The sequence below is a fragment of the Tasmannia lanceolata genome, unplaced genomic scaffold (genome assembly GCF_043159265.1).
Source record: "Tasmannia lanceolata isolate RefF3 unplaced genomic scaffold, GAP_Taslan_0.1 ptg000038l, whole genome shotgun sequence".
In the NCBI taxonomy this organism is placed as follows: Eukaryota; Viridiplantae; Streptophyta; class Magnoliopsida; order Canellales; family Winteraceae; genus Tasmannia; species Tasmannia lanceolata.
In genome coordinates, this window is record NW_027518715.1 from 1665128 (window position 1) to 1681131 (window position 16004).

Below are 16004 nucleotides of genomic sequence, written 5' to 3' on the forward strand. Positions count from 1 at the left end.
ACCACCTCTTCTTCCAATGTAGCTACTCGAAATGGATCTGGAAATCTCTTCTTGTGAAGCTTGGGCACAGACGTAATCCTAAACCTGATCTTGTTCAGGAAGAGCAATGGCTTGCTACCAACTTTAAAGGTGCTGGCCAGTCAGCTAAATTGGCCTACTTAGTTTTGAAGCATCAATTTACAAAATCTGGATTGAGAGGAATCAGCGAGTTTTTCACAATATTTCTCGTCCAAACACAGTGCTGATGTCTGATCTTCTTTCCCTGGTAAGATCAAAGATTCAGGGCATGAAGATTGAGGATGTTGATAACCAAAGCAATCTCTCTATAGCTTCCAATTTTGGCTGTACCTTATGCCCTAGGATCTGTCCTCCTCAAGCCTTCTCCTGGATTAAACCGCTTCAAGGGTGTTTTAAAACTAACTCCAACGCTTCTTTGGATAAGGAAGGAGGTGGTATTGGCGGTGTAATTCGGGACAACAATGGATTCCTTGTTTCCATGTTCTCTGCTAACGTGGAGGGGGAGGATATTCTTGCTCTGGAAATTCATGCTGTCCTTGAAGGATTGCAGCTGGCCGCATTCTTAGGTATTGACAAAATCTGGATGGAAGTTGACTCTAAATCTGCAGCTGATGTGATCAATGGAATCTCTAAAATTCCTTGGAGATGCTTCCACCGTATTCAGGAAATCCACCAGCTCTTATCTCTATTCCTCCAATGGAGAATCTCTCACATTTGGCGAGAAGGGAATAGTGTTGCAGACTTCCTATCCAAACGGAAATGCCCTTGCAAAGGGACAGATATCCCTCCTTTCCTGTCTCCACCGGCTCTCCTTCAGCTCCTGGATACTGATAGGAGTGGCATTGAGTTCTGTAGAATGTAAATCCTCCATGTCTTGTATCTCTGTCTTTTGGATTCTCTGTTGTTGGGAGCTTGTTCCCTTCTTGTTGGCTTATCAGCCCCCTTAGTTGTAACTCTTTTTATTTCCTAATGCCTGGTTGGGGTCCTGCCTAACCCCTGCTTACTCATCAAAAAAAAATTCTCATAAGGGTAATGGTGGAGTGGTTGAGCGGAGGATCAGGGTTTGTTGAGAAGACTTTTTCTAGATTCATCTTATGAAGCCTTAGGAGTTTAGTAATTTGCATCCCATACGGTAGGCCACCCTGTCCTCTTTTGACTGTCTCATCCATATACCCCAACATGATGAAGCCTAAATGTAATTGGATCTTTTTCATAATGCAATGGATTATGAGGGCTTCAAAGGGCTTCACTGCATCAAAATTTCATGCTCTAGGGGTGATATTGTATGCTACAACTTTATGAACTACTCTAGCTCCATCATTCATTGTGCTAGCCTTGATGTTTAACTTATCCTTTGGATGAGCAACACCTAATGTCTCATATACTTTTTCTCTTGAAAAATGATTTTCTATCTTCTTTCCTGCATTAGGTATGTCAAGCCAAGTACATAAGTTTTTCAAATTTAACCCAAATTTGTCTTCTTGAAGATGGGTATTCATCACTACTCCTTCATAGGAAATTTTCAAATTGGGATAAAAATACCTATCTCAAGATAGACTGCAGCGCTATAGACTAGAAAGAAGAAGGACCAACCTTGGAATTCAAAAAGTGATAGAAGATCAAATTTGTTAAAATCTTGAAAATAACCTTTCGTCCTGAGATGACAACTCGATCTATTAAGGCTTCATAACGTTCCTTGGCTTGTTTGATGAAGAAATGTTTGTTGGGGAACACCTCTTCTTCCAGTTCGGTTTGCGCTTTTTAGCAAAGTTTTGAATCTTTTAGCAAAGTTTTAGGTTTTTTTTAATCTTTTAGCAAAGTTTTAGGTTAAGAATGAGACGGTATTGAATCTTAGATTTATTTGTTGAATGATGGATATTGAAAAAATTGAAAGTTTCTTATATTAAAAACTTTGAAAAACATCAATCTTTTACACTTAGTAAACCCTAGAAATGGTGTCAAGGACCGCTGAGCCAAGTTTTGGGATGAGTTAGCGATGGTATTGAGTCTTAGATTTAGTTGATGAATGATGGAGAAAAAATAAAAAGTTTCTTATTTTTGAAACTTTATAAAACATCAATCTTTTAGACATAGGAAACCTTATAGATGGTGTCAAGGAGCCTTTAGCCAAGTTTTAGGATGAAGATAAGAATTGAAAAAATATAAAGTTTCTAATTTTAGAAACATTATAAAACATACATCTTTTAGAAGTAGAAAACCCTAGAGATACTGTCAAGGAGCTTTTAGCCAAGTTTTGGGATGAATGTTTTATTAAAGATGGATGTTTTATAAAGTTACTAAAATAAGAAACTTTCTCTTTTTTAATCTCCATCTTTAATCAACTAAATCTAAGATTCAATACCATCTCATCATCATCTCAAAACTTGGCTAAAAGCTCCTTGACACAATCTCTAGGGTTTCCTATGTCTAAAAGATTGATGTCTTATAAAGTTTAAGAAATAGTAAACTTTCTATTTTTTCAATCTCCATCCTTCATTAACTAAATCTAAGATTCAATTCCCTCTCATCATCATCCCAAAACATGGCTAAAAGCCCTTTGACACCGTCTCTAAGGTCCCCTATGTCTAAAAGATGGATGTTTTATAAAGTTTCTAAAATTTCAATCTCCATCCTTCATCAACTAAATTTAAGATTTAATACATTCTCATCCTCATCTTAAAACTAGGCTAAAAGCTCTTTCACACCATCTCTAGGGTTTCCTATGCCTAAAAGATGGATGTCTTATAAAGTTTCAAAAATAAGAAACTTTCTATTTTTTCATTCTCCATCCTTCATCAAGTAAATCTAAGATTCAATATCCTCTCATTCTCATCCCAAAACTTGGCTAAAAGCTCGTTGACATCATCTCTTGGGTTTACTATGTCTAAAAGATTGAAGTTTTATAAAGTTATTAAAATAAGTAACTTTCTATTTTTTCAATCTCCATCCTTCATCAACTAAATCTATGATTCTATACCATCTCATTCTCATCTCAAAACTTGGCTAAAAGCTCCTTCACACCATCTCTAGGGTTTCCTATGTCTAAAAGATGTATGTCTTACAAAGTTTCTAAAATAAGAAACTTTCAATTTTTTCAATCTGTATCCTTCATCAACTAAATCTAAGAATCAATATCATCTCATCGTCAATCCAAAACAAGGCTAAAAGCTCCTTGACACTATGTCTAGGGTTTACTAAGTCTAAAAGATGGATGTTTTATAAATTTTCTAAAATAAGAAACTTTCTATTTTTTTAATCTTTATCCATAATCAACTAAATCTAAGATTCAATACGCTCTCATTCTCATCCCAAAACTTGGCTAAAAGGTCATTGACATCATCTTTAGGGTTTCAATACCATAAAAGATGGTCCTTCATCAACTAAAACTAAGATTCAATACCATATCATGCTCATATCAAAACATGGCAAAAAGCTCGTTGACACTGATATAAGATCTCCTATGTCTAAAAGATGGATGTTTTTTAAAGTTTCTAAAATAACAAACTTACTATTTTTTTCAATCTCCATCCTGTATCAACTAAATGTAAGATTCAATACCATCTCATCCTCATCTCAAAACATCGCTAAAAGCTACTTAAGACCATCTCGAGGGTTTCCTTTGTCTAAAAGATGGATGGTTTACAAAGTTTCTACAATAAGAAACTTTCTAATTTCTCAATCTCCATCCTTAATCATATAAATCTAAGATTGAATACCATCAAATCCTCATCTCAAAACTTGGCTAAAAGCTCTTTGACAACATCTATAGGGTTTACAAAGTGTAAAAGATTAATGTTTTCTAAAGTTTCTAAAATAAGATACTTTTATTTGTTCAATCTCCATCTTTCAAAAACTAAATCTAAGATTTAATACCCTCTCATTCTCAACTCAAAACTTGGCTAAAAGCTCCTTGACACCATATCTAGGGTTTCCTATGTCTAAAATATGGATGTTTTATAAATTTTCTAAAATAAGAAACTTTTTATTTTTTCAATCTCCATCCTTTATCAACTAAATCTTTTTTTATTTTTTTATTTTTTTTTTGGTTGGTAAGCTGGGGTTAGGCAGACCCCGACCAGATATATTAATAACAAAGGAAAGGATTACAAAGGAGGGCCACAAGGGCGACAAAGGCAAATAGCCAAAAAGAAAATAAAAGTGGAGTGCTGAAAAATGCCACAAGGTGGGCTACAGATAGCACCACAACACCAACAACTAAACACAACACTTGTCTTCAACACGTAGCTTAGGGACATTAAGCTAATCTGACGAGGGGTGTGGAGGAATAACCACTCCCTCCCAACAGTGCTCTGCAAGCGGCTTAAAGCAAGGCACATCTTTCTCTTCGTCACAAGATTGGGACAACTACACTCTAGAATAAACCATCCCATCATCATCAAGGGACACGATGTTGTGAAGATCTGAAGGAATAGAAATTGACTGAATATCTTCACCTTTGAGAGAGCAATTTGGTTTTGAGAGGTAATCAGCTGCTTGGTTAGCCTCTCTCCAAATATGTGAGATTTTCCAGCTTTTGAACTTATTAAGCAGGTTCATAATCTTCTCAAAAGTAGGGATCTTCTTCCAAGAACAAGTCCACATCTTCTCTATAATTTTCACAGTCATCATCGAATCTGATTCAACCTAGATGTGCTGAATATTCTTTCTGTGAGCAAGCTCTAAGCCATGGAGGACTGCTTCCATTTCTAAACCATGAATCTCTTCCACAGTTTTATCAACAGAGAACATGGCTATGATATTCCTCTTTCCATCTCTTAGAATCCCCCCAATCCCCGCACCTTCGGAGTTGAGGGCTCCATCAGTATTTAATTTGACCATTTCCCCCACCGGCATAACCCAAGAGCAGAACTTACTATCAGTTTTCCTATAGAAGTAGGGAAAGTTCCAATTTTTTGACACTTCCTCAATTTTGCTGGACCGAATATCCTCAAGGTTAAGGAATAGGACTCGATCTCTAATGGCATTTAGAGCAGCAGCAAGGATTCTTTGTTTATGAACCTCTTTGTTTTCAAAAATGCGAGTATTCCTCTCTAGCCAAATCATATAAACAGCAGTGTTAAAGGCTATTCTCATTGCTATAGCTGTCTGCCCTCTTCCTCTGAAATTCCTCCTAATCCACTCTTCCTCTTTCGCTAAAGTTCGGAACAGGTTCCTCCTATGAGTAAATCTCCATAAAATCGATTTCCAAATCCAAGATGAGAAGGAGCATTTGAAGAATAAATGGTCAATAGTTTCAGGGTTCACCTTACAAAGAGGGCATCTTGTTTCTCTGGAAGGGTTCAAAAACAGAATTCTATCCCTTGTGCTCAGTTTATAGGTAAGAGCTTGCCAGGTAACCAAGCTCTGTCTACGAACACTACCCTTAAACCAAACCGAAGATGTCCATTCCAAAACAGGATGCTTCTTTCTCACTTGATTCCAAGCGCTCTTTATGCTAAAAGCACCATCAGGAGCAGGTTTCCAAACGGCATAGTCGTAGGGATTCTGGGAAAACAGGCCAGAGTTTATTACAGTCTTAAGCTCTTGGAATTGAGGTTGGGTCAGAATTTTATCCCAAGTCCCATTCATTCGGAATTCTTTAACAGATCCTTCCTTTGGGAGGTTAAAAATCCTACCTTCTGATGAATTGAGAATCCCATCTGGGTGCCACGGATGCTTCCAAAAATCAATAGAAGACCCCTCCCCCACCACGTAACAAATGAAATTTTTAGCACTTTGCCTTTGCTGAAGGATGCTCCTAGCTCCCCAGGAAGGAGATGAAGGCATGGGGATGGACCAGAAACATCTCCCTCTTATATATTTTTCTTTGAACCAACGGACCCAAGGGGTGTTACAATCTTGCACTATTCTCCAAAGGAGTTTTAACTGGCAGGATTCGTTCACATCTTTCAGCCTTCTTAACCCGACCCCTCCTACTTCCACTGGCCTGCACAGAGTTGCCCAAGCTACCGGAATAAACTTTTTTTGCAGAGAACACCCAGCCCAGAAGAAATTCCGAAAAATTGTTTCAATGTTATTCAGGACTTCCTTCGGGAGATTATAAGTTGCAGACCAATAAATCTGGAAGGAGCTCAGGACAGTTTTTATCAGTTCCAAACGCCCCGCCCTTGAAAGATTTTTGTTACTCCATAATGCAATCTTGTTCCTAATTCTGCTAATGAGAGGCTGGCAGCCACCCTTAGTCAGCCGAGTAGTAACCAAAGGCAACCCCAAATATCTAACAGGCAAATCTCTCCCTCTCTCCTTTTTCACAGCGTGGAAAATCTCCCATGTCTGGAGGGAGGCAAATAGAGCAGCTGATTTTTTGTCCAAAGTGGATTGTACGTGCAAAGGAACAAATATAGAAACCAATCTTATCCCCTCTGCTCTTGCTGATATTCTCACTGATGACTTCTCCGGGAGGGTATACACTCGGTTGTAACATGGGCGCAGATCCTGCTCATTTTCCCAGTTCTTGGGCTCCTTCCCATAGTCCCAATGTCGATTATTTTGAGTCTTCCTGCTGGATCCCTAGTTGGTCGGGAAGGTCCTTTCCCATATCTCAAGGGATCGAATGGATCCAATCCTCAATTCAAATGCTATGGATGTTGGACTGCAGAGAGGATGTTCCCTTCGGAAACTTGGTCACTCCTCCGAATGGCATTTGTTTTTTCTATTATTTTTCTTGGCTGTTGATGTGCTGGGAGCTTGTTCCCTTCTTGTTGGCTTTTGAGCCTCCTTAGTTTGTATTTCTTATTTCCTTTTAATGAATCTGGTAGGGGTCCTGCCTAACCCCAGCTTGCCAACCAAAAAAAAAAAAAAAAAATCTAACAGGCAGCACCCCTTCACAAAAGCCCATGACACAGCTGATCTGAACTCTCTGCTGAGGAGGGATTCCAGAGAAGAAAATTTCACTCTTGTTTAGGCTGGCCTCAAGACCCGAACAATTCTTGAAATCTAGAAGGCACTGGGTCAACCCAGCTGCATTAGAGAGATTAGCATCTGTAAAAAGCATTACATCATCAGCGAAGAATAAATGGTTGATACAATAGTTTCCTCTAGCAAAGGGAGAAGAAATTATTCCTTCCAGCTGGGCTTTGTAGAGAATACAGCTAAGCATCTCCATCACAACACAGAACAGAAGAGGAGATATTGGATCACCTTGGCGCAGCCCATTGGAAGATCTGAAGAACCCCCGAGGGGATCCATTAATCAAAATCGAGAAAGAAGGAGTAGAAATACATTGGAGGATCCACTTGCACCAGATATCAGGGAATCTAAGCTTTCTCAAGAATTGAACAAGGGATCCATGACAAACATTGTCATAAGCCTTCTTCAAATCAATTTTGACACACATGGCTTTGACATTAGATTTCCGGTGAAAATTATGACAAATATCATGGGTCAGAAGGACATTTTCTTGGATCAGTCTACCTTTGATAAAGGCAGATTGGGAGGGATTGATAATCCTATGCATGACTTTTCTCATCCTATTAGCCATCAATTTGGTAATGACCTTATAGACATGATTACAGAGGGATATAGGCCTATACTGATCAGGGGTTGAGGCGTTATTACATTTAGGAATCAAGGCTATAAAGGAAGTGTTAAGAGCAGGGAGGAGATTGCCAGTTTTGAAGAAATACTGGATGGCCGCCACCGTCTCTTTGCCAATAAGATACCAAAAGCTCTTGAAGAAAGCTCCATTAAACCCATCAGGACCAGGAGCTTTATTATCATCCATGGCATGGATGGTAATACATATCTCCTCTTCAGTGAACGCAAGAAGAAGGTCGCATATCTCCTCATTATTCAAGGTAGTGACAGGATCAGGCACAATATAAGTAGTCTCTTCTGTCCTCCCCGATTGAGTAGTGAGAATGTCTTTGAAGTAAGAGATAAGAGTCTCCTCAATCTCCTTGCTATCAGTGGTTATTTGCCCATCAGATCTAGTGATACCTTGAATAGAGTTTTGATTTCTCCTCATATTCATGGCAGAATGGAAGAAACTATTGTTGGAGTCCCCCAAATTTAGCCAATTGACTCTGGATTTCTGGTGCAGCATAGATTCTTCCAATTTGGCAGTAGCAGTAAACTCAATCTTAGTAGAAATTTCTTCTTGTTTCAGGGCCACATTGGCCGGATTGGCAGCCACCTGCGTTTGGATGTCTCCTAATTTTTGTCTGATATTAGCCATCTTAGTATCAATACGACCAAATTTTTTTGAATTCCAATCTTTTATAACCCTTTTAACCTCTTGCAGCTTCTTGCACAGTTTAAACATAGGGTTCCCTCTAATTTCTTTTGCCCAAGCCCTTTCTACTAATTCAAAAATGGAAGTATCCCTCAACCACATATTGAAGAACCTGAAAGGTTTCCCTCCTCTGGAGGCTGATGTCTGAAGCCTGATAACAATTGGAGAATGATCCGAGAGACCCGGATTTTTATACTCAGCAGAAGAATTAGGGAAGGAAGCAAACCATTCATCATTGCCGAGAGCCCGATCTAGCATCCGAAACTTCAAGTTGCCAATGCCGGAGTTGTTGTTCCAAGACAAGGTATGCCCAAAGGCCCGAAGATCCGCCAAGTAACACTGATCAATACAGTCATTGAATTCCTCAACATGATTCAGATTGGGGCCAGCCCCACCCCACCGTTCCTCTTGATATCTAGTTACATTAAAGTCCCCAGCAACAATCCAAGGCATTGATATAGCAGAAGCTATTCGAATTAACTGAGTCCATAGATTTCTCCTCTCATCTCCCGCATTTGCCGCATAAACAGCGGTTAATAAGAACTTTATATTTGTCTGCAGGAACTGAACTTCACCATGGATATATTGGTACGCATCTTCTAATATGTTAACCTGAACATACCGCGGATCCCATATAATCCAGATTCTACCTTTAATAGTGTGATTATAATTCGCATAACATCGCCATCCTTCCCCAATTTCATTAACCAAAGAGAGCATATCTTCTTTCTGAGCTTTAGTTTCAGTAAGACAGAGAAGGGAGATTTTTGTGGTCTCCAATAGATACCGAATTTCCCCCCTCTTGGTAAGGGAGCAGAGCCCTCTAACATTCCACGCTCCAAGATTCATCATCGACCCTTAGAGTTAAGGATTGGGCTGTATCTTCAGCAGTGACATTAATTTTAGTGGGATCACAAAAACTTTGAAGTCCCTCTATCTGGACAGTACTACCTCCCTTTTCTCTCTGAATGATACAGCCCTCTAGCACATCATCACTTCCATCTTCATGCATGACTCCTTCTTCCTGCTCTTCCTCCAGGATCGCAAAGCTATTTTGGAGTCTAAACTCCTGGGTAGGGTCATTCATTTGGGGAAGGATTACAAAATCACCATCCTTCTCATTATGAGTCTCACTTTCAGTAACCATTTCAGCAATAATTCCACTGATTTTTTCGGATCCACTTTCTGTTGAGGCTACCTGAGGGCATTGAAATTTTAGGGGCGGACTTTACTGGCCGCCATTCTTGTTTAGTTTTAAGAGCCGACTGCTGGATATTTTTGGGGCATGCCTCTGATGTGTGGCTGAAATTGTGACAATTTTTACAGGCAGTAGGCTTCCAATCATATTCAACACTTTGGACATGGACTCCAAATGGAGTGTGAATGGGAATGGTCTCAGGATATTCTGCACCCGCCTCCACCTCAACACAAAGCCGAGCGAAATACAATCTAGATGCCTCAGTTGTTCTAGAATCCATATACAAAGGATTCCCAATGAAGCTGGCTATCTTGCTTATCCCTTTCGCACTCCAGAACTCTAGAGGGAGGCCTGGGAAACGGATCCAAATAGGCACAGAAGTAAGATTTAGTTTTTCCAGGGGTATTCCAGGTCTCCATTTTCTGAGAATAAGAGGCCTCCCAGCATAGGAATGATCTCCTGATTCAAGAACTGCCTCACAATCATCATAGCAAGTGAACTGAAATAAATAGAACCCCTTGCTGAGAGTAAACAACATTAGATCTCCTTTAAGTTTCCACTTCCTCTTCAAGTTCTCCCTGAGATTTAAGAAGTACGGTCTTCTCCCTATGAAGTATCCCACTAAGGAGTGGTTCCACTTGCTCCCTATCTCCTCGATTTCATCAAGCTGAAAGGAGATTTTCTTATTACCTCCTTCCTCCATCACAGAATTATCAAAGTGCAGCTTAGATGGTTCTTTCTCCTTTTTCTGCTCAAAGAGAGACCTCCATGGACCATTAACATTAGGCTTTACAGTATTCAGGTCTCCAAGAGGCCAAATGGAAGGCAAGGGTTCTAGAGACAGGTCTTTACCCAGTGGTAATTTCGAATTTTCCCTCCCACTTACAGGTTTGACAGTATCACATGGCTCACTGACCTTTCCTTGGTTATTCTGACCTACAGCAGCAGGTCCAACTTCCAAGAAACTGCCTTTCTCGTCAGAAAACAGAGCAGAAGCACCATTTTCAATTCTGGACAGAATTTCAAATTTTCCTGCTGCTGCTAGTTTTTTATTGATTGGTGGGCTACAGCTAGGTGGGCTAGGGACAGCAGAAAACGTACTATGCTCCTCTGGTCTGGTCTCTACACTTGCTTGCACTCTAGAGACCATCGGTCTCTCCATGTTTCCATTTTTGGCTAGCTTCTTCAACTAAATCTAAGATTCAATACCCTCTCATTCAATACCCTCTCATTCAATACCCTCTCATTCTCATCCCAAAACTTGGCAAAAAGTTGGTTGACATCATCTCTAGGGTTTCAATTCCATAAAAGATGGTCTTTCATCAACTAAATCTAAGATTCAATACCATCTCATCCTAATCTCAAAACTTGGCTAAAAGCTCCTTCACACCATCTCTAGGGTCTCATGTCTAAAAGATTGATGTTTTATAAACTTTTAAAAATAAGAAAGTTTTTATTTTTTCAAACTGCTTCCTTTATCAACTAAATCTAAGATTTAATACCATCTCATCCTCATCTCAAAATTTGGCTCAAAGCTCCTTAACACAATCTCGAGGGTTTCCTATGTCTAAAGGATGGATGTTTTATAAAGTTTCTTAAATAAGAAACTTTCTGTTTCTTCAATCCCCCGCCTTCATCAACTAAATCTAAGATCAATACCATCTAATCCAAACTTCAAAACTTGGCTAAAAGCTCTTTGACACAGTCTCTAGAATTTAATGTGTAAAATATTGATGATTTATAAAGTTTGTAAAATAAGAAACTTTTGTTTTTTCAATCTCCATCCTTCGGCAACTAAATCTAAGTTTCAATACCCTCTCATTCTCATCTGAAAACTTGACTAAAAGCTCCTCGACACCATCTCTAGGGTTTCTTATGTCTAAAAGATGGATGTTTTTTAAAGTTTCTAAAATATGAAACTTTCTATTTTTTCAATCTCCATTCATTCATCCACTAAATCTAGGATTCAATATCGTCTCATACTCATCCCAAAACTTAGCTAAAAGCTCATTGACATCATCTATAGGGTTTCAATACCGTAAAAGATGGTTCTTCATCAACTAAATTTATAATTCAATACTATCTCATTCTCATCTCAAAACTTGGCTAAAAGCGAGGGCATCATCTCTAGGGTCACCTATGTCTAAAAGATGGATGTTTTAAAATAAGAAACTTTCTAGTTTTTCAATCTCTATCCTTTATCAACTAAATCTAAGATTCAATACCATCTCATCCTCATCTCAAAACTTGGCTAAAAGCTCCTTAACACCATCTCTAGGGTTTCCTATGTCCAAAAGATGGTCTTTTATAAAGTTTCTAAAATAAGAAATTTTCTATCTTTTCAATTTACATGCTTCGTCAACAAAATCTAAAATTCAATATCATCTAATCCACATCTCAAAACTTGTCTAAATGCTCCTTAACACCATCTCTAGTGTATACTAAGTGTAAAAGATTGATATTTTATAAAGTTTCTAAAATAAGAAACTTTCTAATTCTTCAATCTCAATCCTTCATTAACTAAATCTATGATTCAATGCCCTCTCATTCTCATCTCAAAACTTGGCTAAAAGCCCCTTAACACCATCTCGAGGTTTTCCTATTTCTAAAAGATGGATGTTTTATAAAGTTTTAAAAATAAAAAACTTTCTATTTTTCAATCTCCATCCTTTATCAACAAAATCTAAAATTCAATCCCATCTAATCCTCATCTCAAAACTTAGCTAAAAGCTCTTTGAAATCATCTTTAAGGTTTACCAAAAGAAAAGGATTACTGTTTTATAAAGTTTCTAAAATAAGAAACTTTTTATTTTTTCAATCTCTATCCTTCAGCAACTAAATCTATGATCCAATACCCTCTCATTCTAATCTCAAAACTTGGCTAAAAGCTCCTTGACACCGTTTCTAGGGTTTCATATGTCTAAAAGATGGATGTTTTAGAAAGTTTCTAAAATAAGAAAGTTTCAATTTTTTCAATCTCCATCCTTAATCAACTAAATCTAAAATTCAATAACCTCTGGTTCTCATCCCAAAACTTGGCTAAAAGCTGGTTGACATCATCTGTTTTTTCAATCTTCAAACTTTATTAACTAAATCTAAGATTAAATACCATGTCATACAAATCTCAAAACTTAGCAAAAAGCTCATTAACACAATCTCGAGGGTTTCCTACGTCTAAAAGATTAATGTTTTACAAAGTTTCTAAAATAAGAAACTTTCCATTTCTTCAATCTCCATCATTCAATAACTAAATCTAAGATTCAATACCTTCTAATCTTTATCTCAAAACTTCGCTAAAAGCTCTTTGACACCATCTATAAGGTTTACTAAGTAAAAAGATTGATGTTTTATAAAGTTTCTAAAATAAGAAACTTTTTATTTTTTCAATCTCCATCCTTCAGCAACTAAATCTAAGATTCAGTACCATCTCATTCTCATCTCAAAACTTTGCTAAAAGTTCCTTGACACCATTTCTAGGGTTTCCTATGTCTAAAAGATGGATCTTTTATAAAGTTTCTAAAATAAGAAACTTTCTATTTTTTCAATCTTCATCTTTCATAGACTAAATCTAAGATTCAATACCCTCTCATTCTCATTCCAAAACTTGGCTAAAAGCTCGTTGACATCATCTTGAGGGTTTCAATACCATAAAAGATGGTCCTTCATCAACTAAATCTATAATTCAATACCATCTCATCTTCATCGTAAAACATGGCTAAAAGCTCCTTGACACAATCTCTAGGGTTAATTAAGTGTAAAAGATTTATGTTTTATAAAGTTTCTAAAATAAGAAACTTTCTACTTTTTCAATCTCCATCCTTCATCAACTAAATCCAAGATTCAATACCCTCTCATTCTCATCTCAAAACTTCGGTAAAACTTCCTTGGCACCATCTCTAGGGTTTATTATGTCTAAAAGATGATAGTTTTATAAAGTTTCTAAAATATGAAACTTTCTATTTTTTCAATCTCCATCCCTCATCAACTAAATCTAAGATTCAACACTTTCTCATTCTCATCCCAAAACTTGGCTAAAAGCTCGCTGACATCATCTTTAGGGTTTCAATACCATAAAAGATTGTCCTTCATCAACTAAATCTATGATTCAATATCATCTCATTTTTCATCTCAAAACTTGGCTAAAAGCTCCTTGACACCATCTCTAATGTTTCCTATGTCTGAAAGATTGATGTTTTATAAAGTTTCTAAAATTAGAAACTTTCTACTTTTTCAATCTCCATCCTTCATCAACTAAATCAAAGATTCAATACCCTCTGTTTTTCATCTCAAAACTTGGCTAAAATCTCCTTAAAACCATCTCTAGAGTTTCTATGTCTAAATGAATGATGTTTAATAAAGTTTCTAAAATAAAAAGCTTTCTATTTTATCAATCTCCATCCTTCATCAACTAAATCTAAGATTCAATACCATTTAATCCTCATCTCAAAGCTTGGCTAAAAGCTCAATGACACCTTCTCTAGGGTTTACTAAGTGTAAAATATTAATGTTTTATAAAGTTTCTATATTAAGAAACTTTCTATTTTTTCAATCTCCATTCTTTATCAACTAAATCTAAAATTCAATACCATCTCATCCTCATCTCAAAATTTCGCTAAAAGCTCCTGTGGACCCCGATCCCGAGGACGGTTTGCGAGGGACACGAGATCCCGCGCCGATCCTCCAAGATCTCCACAATGTGAAGGAGAGCTCTACCAAGGAACTCTCGAAATGATGCCACTCACAGCATGGGTGGCGATACAAATGAGATACCTCTCGATTCAAGGACTGGCCCGGAACCAAGATGTACCTATAACAAAGAAGAGTCGCCATCCAGGGAAGTAGGCCCTGGATCCCATAAAATACTCTGTTGCAACGGATAACCAGAGATACAAAAGTCCGTGCCTGATGACGAATGGGGAAGGTGTTAAGCGCCCCCAATTCGCCCAAGTGCAAGCACATGGTCTCTTATGCTATTTTTAAATAATTTTGAAGAGTTTTGGGCTAAAATCATGTGAAATGGGAACGAGTATCTCCGAGGAAACGTCTATCTAAGCATGCATGACCCGGGGATGGGCAAAAGAAAATAACATCCAAATCCTAACTCACCGCATCTACTCCTAACCCATCACATCTAGGAAAGCAATAACATCCGCATGCACAGCTACATCTAAGCAAGTAATAGCAGATAAGATGAATAAATGCTACAACTAAGCAGGTGAGAGGATAGATAAGCACAGTAATAAACTACCAAAGCAATAGAATAAACACACTAGCATGCGAACCTATGTAAGAGATAATGCTAAGAAAATAATAATCAATCTCATGCTAGAAAAGTAAGCAAGCTAACAGTAGCACATAAGAAGTCAAAGATAAACACACAATGAGCTAAAAGATACAGGGAAAGAAATGAATCAGAAAATCAACGGTACATGAGGACCAAGAATACCAGGGAAAAGAAAAGGGAACATACGATAGGCTCAGGGAGCGATTCTAATGAATCAAGCTCAGCGATCCTGATCCGCTGAAGATCGGATAAGTCTCACGATCGTCATAGCCTATCGTTGGGCTCAGCGAGGACAATCCCTGTGAAGGGGCCACGCTACGTTGTCGCCCGTCCCAAAACCCGATAAAACGTTGAAAAACCGATAAAACCGGCAAACCATGATCAAAATCGGAAATGAAATGAAAAGAAGGCTCCGAGTGACCTGGCAATCACCATCCTTGCCCATTTTGATTTTTGCATTTTTGAGAAAAGCTTGAAAGACATTTTTGGATGCTGAAATGATTTTTGTTTTTGAAGGGTTTAAATGATTTTATTGAAAAGTTTGACTGAACTTGGGACGAAAATCCCAAGCTGCCTACGTACCCTGTGAAAAGGGATCAAGCCAACATAGTTCGAATTGCTTTTCGAAATACGCCTTTGAGTGTTTTTGATGTTTTTTTTTTATTTTTGTTATTTGATTTTTATGTATTTTTATCCCTTTTGATCGAAAGGGGGTTTTGAGGGAGGCCGGTGGTGGTGGTGGCAAGATGGAGATGGGTTTTGGGTTTCGAGTTCGAGGCCGGATTCCGGCAAGCTTGCCGGAATCAATGGAGATGGCGGTCTCTCCCTTGGTGGCTGCTGTTGGTGGAGGTGAAGAGAGGGGGTAGATGGTGGTGAAGGGTGGTGGTGCCTCGACTCCTTCTCTCTGGATCTTTTCTTTTTGCTGCCCTTCCCCTTTTTCCCAAAAAAAATCACCCTCCCTGTATCCACGAGATTTTTATTTATTTTATAGCCAGGGTTAAAACCCTCCTCCTAATCTCAGCCATCCATTCTCCTTTTGATCCTATGGCCTATGCCCATTGCTCGTCCAATTCTTCTGAAATTTGTAGGGACGCTCTCGGAGAGGTTGACCATCCTGGGAAAATTTGCATCAATTAGTGAACACCGTGGGTCAATAAAATTTTGGGGTTTCTTCGCATTCAGGGCTCGATTCTTCAAAAAATTTCTGCACTCAGCTTTCGGGAATTTATTCGATTTCGAAAATTGGGTCA

The 16004-nt window shown here is 38.2% G+C and overlaps 2 protein-coding genes across 2 annotated transcripts; one reads left to right on the forward strand and one right to left on the reverse strand.

Moving 5' to 3' along the window:
• The first annotated feature begins 244 nt into the window (after positions 1-244).
• On the forward strand, positions 245-880 carry LOC143862939 (uncharacterized). The gene has a single exon (XM_077373843.1). It carries the CDS (start codon positions 245-247, stop codon positions 878-880), a length of 636 nt encoding a protein of 211 aa, XP_077229958.1.
• A 3782-nt stretch (positions 881-4662) lies between these two features.
• On the reverse strand, positions 4663-9419 carry LOC143862940 (uncharacterized). Its single transcript, XM_077373844.1, has 3 exons — positions 9101-9419; positions 6851-9006; positions 4663-6549 (listed from the first exon to the last, which is right to left on the reverse strand). The coding sequence occupies exons 1-3, from the start codon at positions 9417-9419 to the stop codon at positions 4663-4665; spliced, it is 4362 nt and encodes a 1453-aa protein (XP_077229959.1).
• Between the last annotated feature and the right edge of the window lie 6585 nt (positions 9420-16004).